The sequence below is a fragment of the Plutella xylostella genome, chromosome 26 (assembly GCF_932276165.1).
Source record: "Plutella xylostella chromosome 26, ilPluXylo3.1, whole genome shotgun sequence".
Taxonomy (NCBI): Eukaryota; Metazoa; Arthropoda; class Insecta; order Lepidoptera; family Plutellidae; genus Plutella; species Plutella xylostella.
Window position 1 is genome coordinate 568100 of NC_064006.1, and position 20500 is coordinate 588599.

The 20500-nt window shown below is 38.3% G+C and overlaps 1 protein-coding gene across 1 annotated transcript in view; it reads right to left on the reverse strand.

Annotated features, from left to right (window-relative positions):
* The window catches only part of LOC105383866, a 35301-nt gene that overhangs the window by 11641 nt on the left and 3160 nt on the right, over positions 1-20500 (reverse strand). Inside the window, exon 2 of the mRNA XM_048630566.1 lies at positions 5189-5397. Coding sequence (XP_048486523.1) covers positions 5189-5397 — 209 coding nt within the window. The remainder of the gene's footprint in view (positions 1-5188; positions 5398-20500) is intronic.

Consider the following 20500-nt stretch of genomic DNA (forward strand, 5'->3'; position numbering starts at 1 on the left):
CCTACGTACGCTGCTGAGATCAAATTAAGTTATTAATGTTTAAATATCAAGTTTATAATTTACCAAATAAATGAGGTTGTTGATTGATACAAACAAACCGACTATGCTCAAATGAAGGTGATAAACTTACACTTATTTTTCTTTCAAAAACCAATTTTTCTAAAGCATATAGTTAGTTAGGTTTTATACATAATGGTATCTATTGTGTATTTGAACAGTCATATGATAATTTGTATGAGAGGGTACTTGAATAATAAATCAGTTTTGCTTCAACTTACAATATTGTTGTATCTTTTAATGGCGACTTCGGTAAATTAATTGTTTTTGTGAGGATAATGGCGTCAAATCTATCTAATATTGTGTTTCCCGGTCAGTTTAACCCAAAGACTGATAAGTGGTGTGAATACAAGGAGCGGCTACTGTGTGCGCTCGACGCCGCGGGGGTGTCCGCGGAGCCGGCGGATGAACAAAAAGCGCGATCATTGTTCCTATCTCAGTGCGGCAAAGATACTTATTCACTAATAGTGTCCCTCCTAGTGCCGAAAAGACCGACCAGTGTTGGGTTTTATGACATTCTCTTGGTGTTAGATAAATTTTATGAACCTGAGGTGAATGAAATACTTGAAGCCGGGAAATTTCACAAACGCCTACAAATACAAGGGGAGAGCGTGCAGGACTTTGTATCGGCCATAAGCCTCATGGCAGCTAAGTGCAACTTTGTAGATTTGAAACGACAGTTACGGGATCGACTAGTGTTGGGCGTGCGAGACGATCGCCTGCGTCGCGACCTGTTGAAGACTACGGACCTCACGTACGAGAGGGCTGTGCAGCTCTGTCTCAACTACCAGGCGGCGTTTCATGACCTGTACCCCGACACTAGCGAGATGAAGCAAACTCCGTCCAGTGTCAGTGAACCTATGGACATTGGTAGAATAAAATCGATTGAATGTCGACATTGTGCACAGAGTCATAAGGCTGGAGAGCGGTGTCCTTTCATGAAAGCTAAGTGCTTTTATTGTAAGAAATTTGGGCACATTGCCTCCGCCTGCATGAAGAAATCGGGCAAGGTGCATCAAGTGGGAGGTGACGACCAGCCGACGACGCCTTCAGAAGATATGATGGGTGTCTACGTCTGCTCAGATAATAGTTATCGTGCACCGATAACAGCAGAGCTGACCATCGACGGCGCCAAGCTGAGCATGGAGGTGGACACGGGTGCCTCGAGGAGCATCATCTCTGAAGAAACCTACCGCAAGCTGTGGCAGATGGCGCCACCTCTGCAGTCTACCAATGTAAAACTAGTGACATGGACTCGTGAACCTTTGAAAGTGTTGGGTGTGACGCACGTGCGCGTGGTGCTAGGCAACAAGGAGGCCCAGTGTGAACTGTTAGTAGTGTCGGGAAAAGGGCCGAGCTTGTTAGGTAGGAACTGGTTTCAAGCATTGTGTTTGGATGTTGAGGGACTGTGTTGGACTGATGACAAAATTTCAAGGCTGATGAGTGAGTTCCCGGATTTATTTAAAGAGACTCTTGGTGAATATAAAGGTCCTGAAATTTCTTTACACGTTCGTCCTGATGCAAAACCAAGGTTTTTGAATGCACGGCCGGTTCCGTTTCCTTTGAAGAAACAAGTCGAAGAGGAGTTGAATCGGATGGTGGAGAGCGGTGTCCTGACCCCGGTGCGATACTCCAAGTGGGCGACCCCACTGCGGCTCGTCAAGAAAGATGACGGCGCGTTACGTATCTGTGGCGATTATCGGTCAACCGTCAATTCTGCTATCGATGTCGATACGTACCCACTCACAGCCGCCGTCGAAGCCTTCGTGAACCTCAGTGGAGGAAGAGTCTTCAGTAAGCTCGACTTGAAGCATGCGTACCTACAGATGAAGGTGGATGAGGACACAGCAATGCTCCTAACACTGAATACGCCTCTCGGGCTGATGCGGATGAACCGCCTGGCCTTCGGTGTGAATGCGGCTCCCGGGATCTTCCAGCGCGTGATGTCGTCGGCGCTGGCGGGCATGCCGGGCGTGGCGTGCCTGCTGGACGACGTGGCGCTGACGGGCCGCACCGCGCAGGAGCACGACCAGAGGCTACGAGCAGTGCTACAGAAACTGACAGACATGGGTTTTCGACTCAATCTGAAGAAGTGTGTATTCGCTTCGAACAGCATCAACTTCTTGGGTCATACGATAGATGTCGAAGGTTTGCACCCGTCGCCTGAAAAAGTGCGTGAAATTAAAGAAAAACCGGCACCTACAAACAAAGCCACGTTGCGGGCTTTTCTGGGGCTGTATAATTTCTATGAGAAATTCCTGCCAGATAAAGCAACATTACTGGAGCCACTGTATCGCCTCCTCGAATCAAAGAGACCTTGGGCCTGGGGCGATGTGGAACAGAAAGCCTTCAAGGATGCGAAAAATTTACTAGCATCTGATCTGACTCTAGTTGGCTACGACTTAAATAAGGAGCTACTGCTCATTTGTGATTCATCTGAATATGGCCTTGGGGCAGTGATAGCTCACATTATGGAAGATGGGTCTGAGAGACCAGTAATGATGGCGTCCCGAACCTTACAACCGCATGAACGCAGATATGGGCAAATCGATAAGGAAGCGTTAGCCATCATGTATGGGTTGGAAAAATTCCGTGAGTTTCTGATTGGGCGCAAATTTTGCATCATAACGGACCATAAGCCGCTAGTTGGACTTTTCAATCCTGATAAACCAATACCCGACTTTATATCACCACGTATGCTGAGATGGTCATTGAAACTTGGATGTTTTGATTATGTCATAAAGTATAGACCTGGCAAATTGATTGGACAAGCTGATGCCCTCAGTAGGTGGACCGCTGTTAATGGTTCCGGAAACAAGGAGGATGCCCTGGGCGAAGTTCTATTACTGGCGGAGCAACCCGAGGGGTGGAACCTGGATGTGACTAGGATTGCGACTGAAACAAAAAAGGATCGCGTGTTACGTAAAGTTTTGTTTCACGTTCTACACGGCTGGCCACGTGCGAATACGGATCCAGAGATGCAGCCATATTGGACGCGCAGAGAGGCTCTTTCACACGATAAAGACTGTTTATTGTGGAGCAACAGAGTCATTATACCTCAGTCACTTCAACAAGAGGTGCTAAAATTATTGCATGAGCCGCACGCCGGCATAGTCCAAACAAAGGCATATGCTAGAGGATACGTATGGTGGGCTGGTATGGACCAACAGATTGAGAGAGTGGTGGCTGAATGTGAAGCCTGCCAAGCCGTGAGAAACAATCCTCCGAGAGATCCTCAAGCCTGGATTGTTCCTGAAAAGCCATGGAGCCGAGTTCATGTTGACTTTGCTGGCCCGTTTCAAGGCAAAACATTCATTGTTCTGATAGACAGCTACAGCAAATGGTTCGAGGCAGAAATAATCCATTCTATGAGCAGTGGAACCGTTATAAGTGTTATGCGGAAAATATTTGCCTCACAAGGACTGCCTGATGTCCTGGTATCCGATAACGGTAGGGCTTTCAGTTCCGTTGAGTTCAACATGTTCTTAAAGAAAAATGGGATCAGGCACTTGTATTCCCCGCCCTATCACCCGGCGACCAACGGGCAGATTGAGAGGGCTATTCAGACATTTAAGAATAAGCTCAAGAAAATGAGCGAATCTGATATACCATGGAGCGAGAAGATGCCTAAAGCGCTTTATGCGTTGAGGACGGTGCCGAACACCTGCACCAACAGGAGTCCGGCGGAGATGCTGAACGGACGCAAGTACAGGACGGCGGTGTCGGCGCTGCACCCCGCCGCCGCGCCCAGCGCCGCCGCGCGCCAGGCGGAGGCCGCGGCGCACAGCGCGCCCGCGCGCACCTTCGCGCCCGCCCAGCCCGTGCTCGTGCGCATGTACCAGGCACCAGACAAGTGGCAGAGAGCCACGGTCGAGCAGGTGGAGGGACCGAGCTCCTACATGGTGAGGACGGAAGATGGGGAGTTGCACCGGCGACACGCTGACCAGATGTTAGCTCGAGCTGTGCCGACTCCAAGAGCGGAGACTCCACCAATAGAGATGCACAGACCAGCTGTCTCCATGCCATCTTCACCATCAACCTCTGATGAACCTATAGTGATACCTCCACCAGATATGTGGCCTGATATTATTGGCATACCTAATTCTTGTTGACTTAAGATTTATTAGTGTTGATTATTGTGCTAACTTTAGTCACTGATGATTTATGTTTAACTTATTACAGATGAACTGAGCTTTATTGTTTAGTGTTGATTAACCAACTGTCATTATATTGTCTATTGATTATGTGCGATAATAATGTAAATTTTCTGTTGACTCTAATTTCAATCCTGTTGATTATGAGAGAAAGGTATATTGTGTATTTGAACAGTCATATGATAATTTGTATGAGAGGGTACTTGAATAATAAATCAGTTTTGCTTCAACTTACAATATTGTTGTATCTTTTAGTATCTACATTTACCAATGAGTACCTAACCGGTTATGACATTTTACGCACTGTATCGAAAGAGATTACTGACACAGCTACCGTGCCGAGACTGTAACACAGTTACTAAACATTTCATATCTTTGCCTTTTTGTCCAGACTAACATAACTCGCCAAATATTTCATTACTGGACGTGAAAATGGTTCAATTTAGTTCCGTAACTCCCATTAAAGGTAAAGGTTCACCTATCGGTATCGTAGGTATAGGAACAAATGAACTTTCATAAAGGTATGCTGAAACGGAGTCTGCAATGCTGATAAAGTAGACGCACATGTGTGAATTTCTATACAAAGAATACTGTATGCGATGCGTCTGTCGCGTACGATGGCGAAAGGACGCTTAGGTACCGTTCATGCACCATTCTTTATATACTTACTTTCTTACATTTCATTTCATTTCATTTATTTATTCAAGAACAATATACATTGTATGTGAATATACCTATAAAATAAAATAATTTAACATAATCATTATAATTATAAAAATAGCGTGCAGTCCTGTTACTCCCCTGTGGAGCTTCGGGCTACAGACGTTCTTCTTCTTTAAATGTCTTTTTTTTCTTTTTTTAATGCTTACGTTTAATATCCACACAACCAGCATACGGCGGCCTCCAAGACGAAAATCAGCAGAATGATTGCCAACCTTCGCTAGGAGACGGCACTAGAAGAAGAAGAACCAGCATACCTTGCACAGCCAGGTCGAGCTGCCGCCGCTGCTGGTCCAACAACTCCCGGGCGTGGGGGCGGTACTGCGCCAGCGCCCCCGCCAGCCGCCCCGTGCGCGCGCGCAGGTCACCGCCCCCCGCCGCCGCCGCCCCCAGCAGCCCCACGAGGCGCCACGCCACCGCTTCCACGGAGATCTCGGGGCGCGGGGTGATCTCGAGCGAGATCAGGCTGTGAAGAAGGAGAGGGTTAATGTTGGGGCTGAAGAAATCTCAAATGTAATAATAACATGTGGGGACATTACACACACAACCATCCGACCCAAAACTAGGCAGAGGCTGTAAGGTATATGGTATAAGGTGGAGCGTTGTAGTTGGAACCAAACTAAGGATGCTTTTCCATCAGATGTGTGCTATTATGCTATGCAGTGATGATGTGAAAGAAATCCAATGCTATGCTATCCACCAATGAACTTTCTCTGGTGGAAAAGTAACATGATGCTTGGTAAATAGATGAAGCCTCCGAGATTTTGGTGTTTAGACATCCGGAGAAGGTTATAACATTACATGGTTTGTCACTATTTTGGCACCTTTGCATCGGATGCGTTCCGGAGCGGAAATTTATACACGTAGTTTTTGTTTTTTTTTGTTAATCTTGTACATGGTAGGAGATATTGTCACTTTTCTATTAGGTATTTCTTCTTTTCTTCTTCCTTATAAAGGCAAGTAGATAGGTAACTATCTCATGGAGACAGCTTTCTACAACAAACAGTTGTTCTAGCAACATACATTTAAAGACGCGGCGACAGATGTCACTGATAAGTATGGTATATTACCTACTTATGACCTCTGCCATATGAGCTACGACTGTAGAACCCCCGACGGAAAAAAACGGGTGTTATAAGTAAATTTTAAAGTATCTGTGTAGGTATATGTTTGTTTCTGTCTGTGGAAGCGAAGACGGCTAACCCAATTTCAGTTTTGTTTTTAGGGTCGTAACTAATGTTACCCCGAGTGTTATTAGTCATATTTCATGAAAATCGGTTCAGTAGTTAAAAATTCATGCGTCTTTTTTTATTACGGGGTCATTGACGTTGGTTTGGGTACCATACCACCCGCCGTCGCCAGCGGTAGAGGTAGAGTAGAGGCAAAGGAAGGGTTAGGAAAGGGGATTAAAAAGGGTACCGTAAAGTAGGTAAATCAATAAAGTATTTCATAGACACTGGTTTAACTTATAAATGACCCCCATTATTACTCCCCATTGTAGGATTAAGATATCAATCTCTTTTGTTTACTGTAGCTAAGCACTTTAGAATTGCCCCCATTATGGTGTCAATGTAAGATATGCGTAGGTATGAGAACAGCCTTCAGATCCTAAGCTTGATAATGGGTATAATGAAACAAATTATGATGGTGTAAGCCATCTAACACCACGGGAAAATGATAAATAATTTAATTTGTTAACCTCCCACTTAGACGTTTCAAAGTAGAGCACTATTGTCAGTCTCTTTAAAAGATTACAAAATTGCATCTCTCACGTATTCCCATTCAAAATGGTTCGCAACTCACCAGGGTTTCCTAACAAGCACTACAGTTAAACTTTAACTGTAAACGCATTCACTGGGTAGTCTGTACCCATTCAAATCCGATTCCCATACACGAGTTCCCATGTAAAAGTAAAAAGTTTAAAAAACATCGGATCCACTCAATTGATGCTTGGTAGGTACAGTTGACTTCATAATATGTCTACATTTTTGCACGTTATCAATTATTTCATTGTCTGTTTGTGTTTGAAGAGGTACAATAGTGTTCAGATATTATCGGAGTCAACTGTACTTCTAAGATTCGTATCTTCATTCTAGAATTGCAGCGATTTGAGTGCAAACATGGTTATTATTGGTTTTTGCGATAAATTCTTCAGATCGTTGATCAATGAACTTTGCCGTTGTCGTGACTTGGCTCCTACATTTTGCTACATTTTATCACACTTCCCATGTGTATCGTCATCAGACAATGTAGCGTCCGGATCTAGAGCGAAGAATGGTTTCGCATTGAGGTATTTGGTTTTTGTTCTTAAATTACTCAAATAAGATAGATTCTGGTAGTTTTTTAAGAGGATAGAGTAAAATGGCGTGACATGACTCACAAAGCCAAAGCATAAGGATAGAAAGAAGAAGACGACTTAAAAAAATACAAATTTCTAAAGACGTCTTCCATGTTTTATTTATTTATTTAATACTTTATTGCACAAATATGAGATATAAGTGTACAAAAGGTGGACTTAATGCTAAAAGCATTTTCTACCAGCCAACCTACAGGAGGTACAAGTAAAAAGGTGAAAAGGTGCAAAAAAAGATCAGTATATGAAAGCAGGAAAAACTAAAAAGTCACTTGATAATTAACTTAAAAGAAATACATAAAATATACATATTACAAGAAATGATAAATATAAATGTTTCTATGAAATTAAGCTTTATTTTCTTCCATGTAGGTACCTATGTAAACTTTATTCAGGGATCGACAGAATCTTTGTAAACTTTGTTAGTGTGATGGAAAGAATTTGAATTTAAACAAAAAACCAGTGGTTCCTAAAATGTTTCAGTATAACAGAACTAATAAACGTGTTTATTGTTTCAGGTAAGTTAAGCTGTTCAACAATATATTAGTAATAGGAAAACGGTAAGTTACACATTATAATTATCTTAATTATAGGGCTGGTTATCGGTATGTAGGTATTCGGTTATCGGTATAATTATCGAAATTTTCAGGCGATCTGATAAAACCTAGCTTAAGAAATTTCTATTGCATTTTTTTGCGTTGGTGGCTTGTGGCAAGGTTGTTTTGTCGAGCGAACTCTCTCGGTCATTACTGAAAGCCCAAGTTTTAACCTTAACTTCACCACAGACCTAAGAAATCTGGAGTGGACAGAAATTTTGTGAAATCACAAATTGTAAAGGCATTTCGTAACATGCTCACAATCACAATACCTAGACACGCTAATGGTTGACACTCACGTCATATAAGTTATTCATGTTACGAATTGGCAGTTTCCAGAAATAACCTAACCAACGTTAAAAATCCTCGATATTCAACACTAAAAGTCGCATTCAACTACTGAACCAATTTGCATGAAACATGGCCATGCCACACCATAAAAACATTCGGGGTAACATTACCTACGACCCTATCAATCACAACGATAATCGGTTCAACTGTTTAGGAGTTACGCTACCACAGACAGATACAAAGACACGTTTAACTTATAACACCCCTTTTTTGGTCGCATGTTAAAAACCAATGGCTGTGGGGTTAGAAAGTGTGGAGTTAGGACGCCCGCTGCCTAGCCAGGCGGTAGTGGCTGGATGAGTAATGACGGGCTCTGAGGGCTGTGGTCATCAGGAAAGTGGTAGGTAAAGTAAGAGATCGCTCTTAGCGATAATTGTTTCTAGTCTATATATCTCATGTTTTAGTAGGCCAGATTTATGTGATTTTCAATAAAGTAAATTATATTCTATTCTATACCACTTTTTCCACACCCTGTATAAAACGTTGAAACATTGGTCATTTTGAGGTGTACTTACTATACGTACGGTATACCTATAATATAGATAACTGCAGTGACCTTTGTCAGTGTTACATGGTATATCACCAATTCGTGATGTTATACCCAATTGGCACGGTGTAACTACCAAATCAAGAAATAAAAGACAATCAAATGTTGCCAAACAGTTTACAATTGAGCTACTTCAGGTCAAGAAAATAAAGCACGGGGTATTTAAGAAATATTATGAATTTTACACGATCGTTTTTATAGTCATTATAAATATTATCTTCCATTCAAAGGTTGTCTGGTAGAGATTTCTATATGCAATAAGGTCGCTTTTTTGTACTGTTTTAATTTTAAGTTTTTGTTTTGGAGATATATACGAGTATTTTAGGTGAACATAAAGGTTTTATATTATTTTGTCGTACCTACATTTACTTTAATCATGAAAAATAATTGTAAACTTATAAGTTATGATATTGTATATCTCATACCTAGAAGGTATAAAATTTATAATCTTGATGAAATTATATTAGGTCCTTACATATGAAATTGGCGTTTTGTCGTACTGGCCACTTTGATCTCAAATATTACCTTTATGGTTAGGAATTCCAAATTCAAATTCATACAGCTATTTACTCATGCATTTGTGTTTCAAACCCCCTAATTCATTTGTTTTTTCTTCTTTTGTTTTTTTCTTTGTGTCACTCTGTTTACAAAATGGAAAACTTGAAATATCGCGTTATTTACGAGTATGAGTTCCACCGTGGCACCAGTGCTGCAGAAACGGCTCGAAGGATTAATGATGTGTATGGTGACGGTGTCGCAAAAGAAAACACAGTGCGTTTTTGGTTCCAACGTTTTCGTTCTGGAAATTTCGACCTGCAGAACAAGCCTCGTGGACGGCCGGAGACCAAAGTTGATAATGAAGAATTGAAGGCTATTGTGGAAGCGGATCCATCGCAAACCACGTCCGAGTTAGCTGCAGGCTCCGGTGTTAGTGATAAAACTATTCTAATCCACTTGAAGCAAATTGGGAAGGTGAAAAAGCTTGAAAGGTGGGTACCTCATGAATTGAGTTAAGCAAACCGACAAACGCGCGTCGACTGCTGCGTTACGTTACTCAACCGGCACAATAATGAAGGAATTTTAAATCGAATCATTACCTGTGATGAAAAGTGGATCCTCTACGATAATCGGAAGCGCTCATCGTAATGGCTGAACCCTGGCGAACCAGCCAAATCCTGCCCTAAGCGAAAATTGACTAAAAAAAAGTTGCTTGTAAGTGTTTGGTGGACTAGTGCCGGTGTCGTTCACTACAGCTTTCTTAAATCTGGCCAGACGATTACGGCAGATATCTATTGTCAGCAACTGCAAACCATGATGGAAAAGATAGCTGCTAAACAACCGAGGCTGGTCAATCGCTCTAGGCCACTGCTGCTTCAGGACAACGCTAGACCACACACTGCACAACAGACGGCTACCAAATTAGAGGAGCTTCAATTAGAATGTCTTAGACATCCACCGTACTCTCCGGACCTTGCTTCAACAGATTACCATTTTTTTCGCAATTTGGATAACTACTTGCAAGGAAAAAAATTCAACTCCGATGGGGCAATCCAAACCGCCTTCAAAGATTTTATTGATTCCCGCCCGAATGGTTTTTTTAGTAAGGGGATCAATGAACTACCTATGAGATGGCAAAAGTGCATACATAGCAATGGTACATACTTTGATTAATTTAATATATTTCATTTAAAAAAAATCGACTTTATGTTCCTCTTATAGAAAACGCCAATTTCATATGTAAGGACCTAATACTTCCTTCATCATCATCAGCCCATATTCGTTCACATCCGGATATAGGAGAAGTGCCACTACCCGAAGAAACACGACACATCAAAACGGGGTTATCCCGGAAACTCTCACCCATGATTTCCACCAGAGTTTACTACTAGCATACAACCACAAGATACTATACCAAAGTCGAAGTTTAAAAAACATTTCTTTTTAATAACATTTCAAGTGGACCTGTCAGTTCTCAGTATTGTTTCATTGCCTCCACGCTGGGCAATGAGCCATAGATAATTACTTTATTAGTCTATTTACTAGTTACATTCAGACTTCAGACTCAATGTTATTTCATTTATATTATGGTAATAGCTGAGAAACAAGATAATGTGTAAAACCTGAAAAGAAAAACCTTTCAGCGACTAACGACCTCACATTGGTAACCAATAGCTGCTAGATTAGAAAAATAAAAAATATAGTGTACCACTGGATACAATGTCATCGGTGGTTTAGTGGGTAGGTAATTTTCTTTTATATACTTGTTAGGAAGTACAAAAACTTACATAATTATATCTTAAGCTCATTAAGTAAGTATAGGTTTCTTGACCCCCATACAAGTTTTTTTTACGTTCCCAAACCCATAAACTTATTATTACGAAGTTACCTACTAACCATTCCATGTTATGGCTGCTATTAAAATGCGATTAAAATAGTTTTTTTGTTGCCATAAAATAACCTCACCTAATGATCCACTTCCTTGTTACTTGTCGTTTCAGATTAAAGTACCAACCTTAATACACACACACTCACACACACACTCACATACACCACACACACACACACACACACACACACACACCACACACACACACACACACACACACACCTTCAACACACACGCACACACACACATTCATATAGTCTGTTTTTCTTTTTCTTTTTCTGTATGATTTACTTTTTAAATCTACGTTAAATTTAAATTTAAGTAACTTATTAAACTAGGTAATTTGTTTTAGCTACCTAAGTCACCAGTTAAGGGTTGAGCAATCACTACTTATCCTAAAACTACAGGGCTATGCCCTTTATTAGGGAGTAGGGTCTCATAATTGTTTTGTGTGCAATAACGTGTAGCTACTAAATTAAGTAACATAATTAGAAAACTGTATGTACACACTGATTTGAAAATAAATTTTATTTATTTATTTATTTAATGAAATCAATGCATATAAGGTAGTGTAGGCATCATTGATGTACTTAGATAGTTGTTTACTTCAGAGACAATTTATTTAATTAAAAATAGGTAATAAGGTGTACAAAAAAAGAATTAAAAAAAACGAATTATGCATGATTCACATGTTTTTTCTAACGTCCAAGCAACTTTGGAGAGATTGGTCTTCAACATAATAATTCGAAATCCAACAAATGGGCATTCGCAGTCGGGTTGGAAGTATCCCAAACCACAAACAATACAATGCTGCCATCTATAGTGCCACAATCTTATCTGTTCCGGTGACGGCTTCGCTGTGATCGCATCCAGTGATGCCATCGATTAAATTTTGCCTATTTGTGGTTTAAACGACAGTGCATTTCTGCTATTGCCTATTTTATAATTAGGTAGGTTCATTTATAAGTATAGATAAATCAAAATATTGGGTATAGTAAATGAAATAGGATATTATATCAAACAACAACAACATATATATCAAACGACATTTGTTGTATGGAAAATTTGTATACGGCGAACAGAAATAAAATAAGCTCTGATGATATAGGAGATTAAATCTAGATTACAATGGTATAGGTAATATCATCTGTGGGTCGTGGAAATACCGAGATAAAACAGTCTTAAAAAATATATTTATTATTACTTATTTATTTTTTTATGAACACTTTATTTTACATTTTCTAAAGTAACAAGAAATAAGAGCATAAAATTAAAAGAAATTCAGACAATGTGCAAAAGCTAATTGCCAAAAAGCAATTTCTTCCAGCCAACCCTTGATAGATTGGGAGAACATGTCGTTAATCATCATTATTTCGTCTAAAATCGCTGCAGGTGCGCGAAATTCTTCTTGGTATACTGCCTAAGATTTAAAGTGTCATGTCATGTCCACACACCTGTAATCAAAGAAAAATAAAGATTATATACTTTTCATCATGACCCATCCCGTCCCCACTGCTGGGGTACGGGTCTCTCGGGAAAATATTAATAAAATTACATGTGAGTATATGGGTAAAATTATTCGTCATATTTGGCAACACTAACCTGTAGCCGTTGCAACTCGTTCTTCCAATTTTTCCAAACGGAATTAAAGGCGCCTGAATACGTTATTCTTCCTGCATAAAAGCCAATATATCTAGTATTACTTTTCTTGCATCACATTTAAGCGCTTTTGGCATTATTTTCACGCAGAAAATCACAAACAAATTAAATAATGTAGCGTCAGCCTCTTCGCAGAAATTGACATCTGAAATAACGCACAGAGTATGAAATGACGTTTGAAAATGACGTCTCGTTAGTTGCACATTTTGACCACCGGAACAGATAAGATTGTGGCACTATAAATGCCCTATTCTAATAACCTACATAAAACAACAACATAAACCCACATATTCGACACAAAGACCAAACAGTGAGTTAATAAAAATGTTTATATTATTATTGTTATTACCACCCATACGTCTCTACACGGTCAAACCTGTCGGGCGAGTCCACTTCCGACCACTTTCACCTGCCTCGGACAGATCTGGCCGTGTAGCAATCGGTTTTTGGAAACGATAAAAATGGTCTTTTTAACACGCCGCCGGCACAGAGTACTGAATTCTCAATGTGTTTTAAAATGTAAACAAAGTAGGTAATTTGCATTGAAATTTCATCGTGATATTACAATAATTATTTGGAATCATCATCATCAGGAGCCTATGTCAAGGCATGTTGTGGAAATCATGGAAGAAGCCTACATCGACTGCAAGGTTCGGGTCGGTCTAATCAAAATTTATATTTAATAACTTTCCTCATAAAACAAAGCAAATTTTCACAAAATCTAAGCATTTTCATCATCATTTAAACTCTTAAACTTACCAACACATTTAAAACACCAGCATTTTTAATAAAACTTGAATGTAACTCTCTACATTTCGAATACACTGCGAGGTGTAAATTGAGGGTGTGTCAGCGAGAACGTGCGAGATAAATGCGAGTGAACTTGTCGAGACATTCCACGAACTCACAAAAAGATTTAAAACTTTCATTACACTCCAAACATTACGTTAAGTTACTGAAGAATCGAGCGAGCTGAAAGCAACAGTTTTGATGTTATGCAATGTTTCTTTCTTCTGGGACTCACGTATTTTGTAATCTACAGGACTCTATTGAAGAACCGATAACCGATGAGGTAAAACGTGTTCTTTACTGGAGACCGCGACTAGTCAAACGTAGTGTGGGACGCCCGCCGCCGGCTAGATGGGTTGACGACTTGCGAAAGGTGGCTGGTAATGATTGGATGTGGAAAGCTATAGATCGTATATTGTGGTGTGCTTTCGGAGAGGGCTACGTCCAGCAATGGACTGCTATAGAATGAAGAAGAAGGCCATTATTGTACCAGCGATCTAACAATTACCTCCCCCAAAAAATATGCGTGTGCTATCGCCACGTTCGTGTGGTAGCTCTTTTAAACAAACCTACTTCCAGAGATGTGCTTAAAAACGAAACACAAGTTAAATCATCATCATCATCATCATCTTTGCCGCAGCACATCTTTAGATGATTGTTGCAGCGCTCGTGGGTTATGAATTAATAACCTACAAGTTGAATAAATAACTACGAATGTATTTTTTTTTTATTTACTTATTTATTTTTATTTGGAAAACTAGCGACTATTACAATGTTGAGTAATACATATTAAAATAAATAACAGCTAGTCATTACAAGTTTCCACTGGTAAGAAACAAAGTGAATGCCAGGAAAAAGTCATGAGCAGGTTGTACAATCTAGTACTTAATACAAACTTAAATTAACAAATTTAAATAAGTACTTAAGAGTATTGTACATATACAGGGTGTCCCAGAAGTCAACGTCATCCCTTAAAGGGCTGATAGGTCAGCTCATGAGAGGCCAGAAAATCACAATATGACCTTAGTAAAAACTCGACCATTTTCGAGATATTGACACTTTTATAAATTTGCTGAAAATCGACACCTTGGATCAGTTTTTTGCGTGCCGCCGGTACAAAAATCCATATTGTTAGAATTTGTTTGGTGTTGCATCACCCTGTATAGCCTTGCTATTGATCACAGTCAAAAAAAATATCGAGTAATGCTGTATGTTTAAAAAAAACACGGTTTTCGAAGTCATAAAAGGTAATCGTATTTTTTTATAAACAACTTTGACTCTACATACTGTAAAAAAAATATACCACGCAAACCTGGCACCTTATTTGAAAAGATTGCTCATTTAATGCAGTTTCCAAAATGGTATGAAACGTTGCTATTATTTCAATTAACAAAAAAGTTATTGCTATTTTAGTACAAAACGACCTCGATGTAAAATTGTTTGAAGGAAATTTATCTGACTGTATTTATTAAGGGTAAGTCATGTTGGAATGAGTAAAAGTAAAATACTAAAATAGCAATAACTTTTTTGTTAATTGAAATAATAGCAACGTTTCATACCATTTTGGAAACTGCATTAAATGAGCAATCTTTTCAAATAAGGTGCCAGGTTTGCGTGGTATATTTTTTTTACAGTATGTAAAGTCAAAGTTGTTTATAAAAAAATACGATTACCTTTTATGACTTCGAAAACCGTGTTTTTTTTAAACATACAGCATTACTGGATATTTTTTTTGACTGTGATCAATAGCAAGGCTATACAGGGTGATGCAACACCAAACAAATTCTAACAATATGGATTTTTGTACCGGCGGCACGCAAAAAACTGATCCAAGGTGTCGATTTTCAGCAAATTTATAAAAGTGTCAATATCTCGAAAATTATCGAGTTTTTACTAAGGTCATATTGTGATTTTCTGGCCTCTCATGAGCTGACCCATCAGCCCTTTAAGGGATGACGTTGACTTTTGGGACACCCTGTATGTACTTAGTACAAGTTAACTTGTGCTTATTTTATTAAATATTGAACAAGTTGCGAAATTTACCTTACAGGTTATAATTTAACTAACTAACAGGTTATAAGTTAAGTTAATGAAATATATTTATAGAAGAACTACGGCTTAAACATGTCACTAAGCTTACGCCTCGCTGATGACATACTAGAGTGAAATATGTCTATATCTAGATGATCAGGAACTAGTTTATTGAAAGCATTGCACGCTCGCCACAAATACGTATTTTGCCTGTAGTTGGTGGATACGTTAGAAATATAAAAGGTCGGTGGAAGTCTTCGGGGCCTGATTGGCACATTCATGTAGGCAACCAATTGATTACAATCTCTGTAGGCGTACAAATGCAAAATACGCACTACGAATTGATGGGGCAATTTATGATTTCCGTCTACTATAGGTTGGAATTTATCTATTTCTTAAAAGGTTTTGTTTTAAACAAAGATCGTTTCAACTCTACCCACTACCAATTGGGTTAAAAATGACTGCGTTAATTCAAATTTAATGAATTTCAGGCATTAAAATGTTTAATGAGTGGAGATTCCAATTTCGATTACGCACCTCATTCACAAAAACTTGGATAAAGTAATCACTTAATATAATATAATAATATGTGTGGAGACATCTCACACACGGCCATCCGACCCCAAGCTAGGCAGAGCCTGTGTTATGGGTATCGGACAGCTGATATATCTACACAAATACATAGATAATACTTACATAGGTACTTGGATATTATATCAAACGGCTCAGAATGTTATGTTCCTATTCTTATCGCTCCACTTAACGTAAGCAAACATACAATTACCTACCGTACAGCAGGACAAAAAAAGACATCATAACTTCCTATCTAAGAAGAAAGCCACTTATTGATTGATACTGCGCTGCGCCTGCGCAACAAAAACAAATGACTGCACAATTCAGATTAACAATATATACTAACTAGATGTTGTGTGAATGGAAAAGAAACGTCTCGACAAAATAACACCCGACTTTTACCAACGAGCTCTTATTTGGAATTAGTTCGGTTAGAAGATTTGTGACTTTATTCATTTTTAAAATGGTTGTCATGAGGTTCACTCAAAAACGGTTTAATAGTAAACCAAATTATTTGTTTTGAAAAGAAATAAGAAAGAAAAAACTTGTATTTGTTAATGCAAAGAACTAAGAATTTCTCGTATGTGACAGACCATCTTCTTGGTATATTGGTAATCTAAGCTGCCGTACGTGTCTCATCTGGGTATTATCGAAGCATAAACATTTAATTAATGAGTCTCCCGATAGATACTTTCTACTGAAAAGCGAAACTAATGAAGTATTTGGTGAGATTGATATAAGATAAAGATAAAGATAAAATACTCTTTATTGGACACAAACAGAAACAGTTTTACAAACATAAAGGAAATATTACAATCGGCGGCCTTATTACTAAAAGTAATCTCTTCCAGACAACCACATAGATAGGAAATAGACAATATTAAAATGGGTAACGTGTGAAAACAAGAGATATTTATAAACTGTATATTATAAACGATATGTAAATATGTACCTACAGTCCTACATAATATACCTATAGTTATTTATCTAATTAGGTAAATCATTCTAAACCATGCAAATGTAAAAGTCAGTATGTATACGAATACCATATTATTATGTAAAATATGGGTGTAAGACACTGGTACATAAAATAAAAACAACAAAAAGTTAGTTTCACTGGATTTGTATCCAATGTAATATTATAAATGCCAAAGTAACTTTCTGTGTCTGTCTGTCTTTCTGTTACTCTTTCACGCGAAAACTACTGAACGGATTTGAATGAAATTTGGTATACGTCTATGGTCTAGACCCTGAGAAAGAACATAGGCTACTTTTTATCCCGGAATTCCCTCGGGAAAACTTTTTAAGGCGAAGCGAAGCTCACGGGAACAGCTAGTGTTACATCAGTAATACCGCAAACTTCGTGTAAGGGAATGCAAATGATTAAATAACATTTGTACAAATCTGCATACAATGTCGTGAGGGTGTTGACTCAACTAATGAAGTTATGACTTGAGTTGACAGTGAAGATGAAAGGAACATGTAATGTACTTGTTTGCGATGATATAACTACATCGTATAACATTACTTGACAATAGTTTAGATAGTTGTGATTTGTTGCTCTGTAAACTTGATACGAGTAAGTACTTATAAATATCTAATACTTAGGTATAAATGAGCGTACTCTTGATATTCGCATTCATTGAAAATAATATGTAAGTACAAGGTTAGTCAAGCAGCGTAAAAATCATAAAATTCGAATTTATAACAAGATGATATTTATGTGTTTTGGGGCGATTAATAAACCTTCTACAAACCTCAAGTAAGTACTTTTCAAGTATACGTTAAGATGTAAGCGAAATTCGACATCTAAGCACTAACTCTCGAGAAATACAGTTCAGTTTCAACCTGGAAACAACATGGCTGTCGAATAAACTCTCGACCTCTTTGATTAACAATATACGAATCAGATGGTGTGTCACATACAAGAACAAAGCAAAAAAACTGTCCGCATTTTGTTTACTGTCAAACCGTTTTATGTTCCACCTAATGACAACCATTATACCAATTAATAAAGTCACAAATCTTCTACAGTCATCGAAATATTATAATAGGCCCGTTTGGACAGCTTTTTTTTTTTTTTTTTTTTTTTCCTTGTTGCATCTGCCATCAGTCGCCAGACTTTTATCAGATTTGTGGAAAGATCATTGACGTTCAGAGAGATCTGACCATTGTCAGAGTACCCCTTTATTAATGCAGCACATTTGCTCTCTTGAGTCTGTGAGTCAGGTTAGATGGGTCTAGCAAATTAGAAGCCAGTGAGTTGGGATGATTTGCCAGTCGGAGCTTGTATTTCATTTTATATGAAGCAATTTCTTCCTGTACTGTCGGTACCCCCAGGTAATCGTGAACTTCACTTGTTTTTATAAACCAAGGTGGGTTACATATGGCTTTTAGGACATTGTTTTGAGCCCTTTGTAAGCACATTATGCTAGATTTGGCAGCTGACCCCCATAGAGGAATCCCATAAGTCCAGTTTGGACAGCTACACAAATTTTCTATTTACTCTTGATTTACTTGATGAAATACATGAAAAGACACATAATCTACCTTATTATTTAACGACCGAAAGTAAAAAATAACTTTTAAAGCACCAAAAGTTACTTATTGTTTAGATTTTTCATGATTTAGGTTTGACACCAGCTGTCATCCCATACATTTTGGAGCTGTCCAAGCAGGCCTATTATATTTCGACGACTGTAATCGAACTAATTCAAAATAAGAGCTCAGTGGTAGATGTAGATTGTTATTTATCGAGACGTTTCTTGACACTCCATCTTATTCGTATATTGTTAATCTAAGCTGGAACCGGTTGATTGCAGGTTAAAATGACGAACACCGAACGGTAATGACTAATGACAAAATAGAGGTATTTTCGGCACTGTAGTTCCGTTAGAGATGGATTGAGAAATGCTTATTTGATTGTATGAAGTGGTAATTTGTTGATGGTAACTGTTGGTCAGATGAATGAGCTTGTAGAATGGTTCTTACACTCGGGTGTTCGGTCTCATATGTTTTTACAAGGTGTTGAGAAATTAGAAATACATAATTGTTCGGTACCGACGAACACTTTAATAATTGTATGTTTCATTTTATTTTCATTTTATTTATTGAATAAGAAATTACACAAAAAAGTACAATATGCCTAATACAAGCAGCAGAAATCCATTAAGGGTTTAAGAGCTACTTAATAGTAAAATATTTTTATATCACATGCATTATTTAACAAGTAGGTATATTAGTAATTAGCTAGTAGTTATCACTTATGGTAGGTATTTAGTTATTAAATATTATAAGTTAAGTTAACACAATTCAATGAGATAGTTAAGAATACAGTACAGATTACAATAATTTTTTTATGAAACATCTCTTCAGTTGTTTTTTATAACCACAATTTAAGTATACACTTTGCATATCTAGGGGCAATTCATTAATGGTTTTGGGCAGTAAGTATCTCCAATGTCTCATCCCAAAGCAATTCCGATATTTAGGCAAGATACATTTTTTTGTTGATGTTAAAATTCGAAGTGATTTGGGGCGGGATTTATAAACTATTTGGGAAATATGATGATTTTCTTCTTTTAAAATTGACAACTTAATTTTTTCTTCTATTGGTAGGACTTTACAAAACTTAAACAGTTGTGTGTAGTTATCTTTAAATTTATTCTTGATGTTTATTGGGACAATAGTTTTTAACATTCTTATCTGTAATTTATATATTTTTTCTATGTAAGTTGTTTTCTATGTGGGTAGGTTCTTATATTTGTATGTGGGTAGGTTCTTTTATTTTAGTCTATTCAGTCGTTGGCAGCCTCTCGTCGGGTTATCTGCTCTTGTATTTCGGCGCGGTCTCGATATTCGCAATATTTGTATTTTCGGTTAAATATTACCAGCTGCTATTAGGCATTATATTTGTGTATACGATTATAAGTGGACATGTGATTTTGTGTGTGAGAACCTCAAGATTAAAACGGATTACTTAAGCATCGGGAGGGCCCTCCACGCCGAGCTTTGGACCTTGAACCATCACGTGAGCAAAAACCTATATAATATTTATTTTATTAAATATATTTATCCAACAATAATGATGTAAGTATTTCTTCTTCTTCTTATTCAATCGTGTAAATGCACTAAGCTAACTTCCTCCAGTGTTTTTCTACTCTTATTGCGAGATCATTGACCTTCATCAGAACTCCTTGACTGCACTTTGAGGCATTAGGACACTCTATAATTTCTATAATACTTATATTGATTCTCCATACATTGTTTTGATAGATTTTTCAA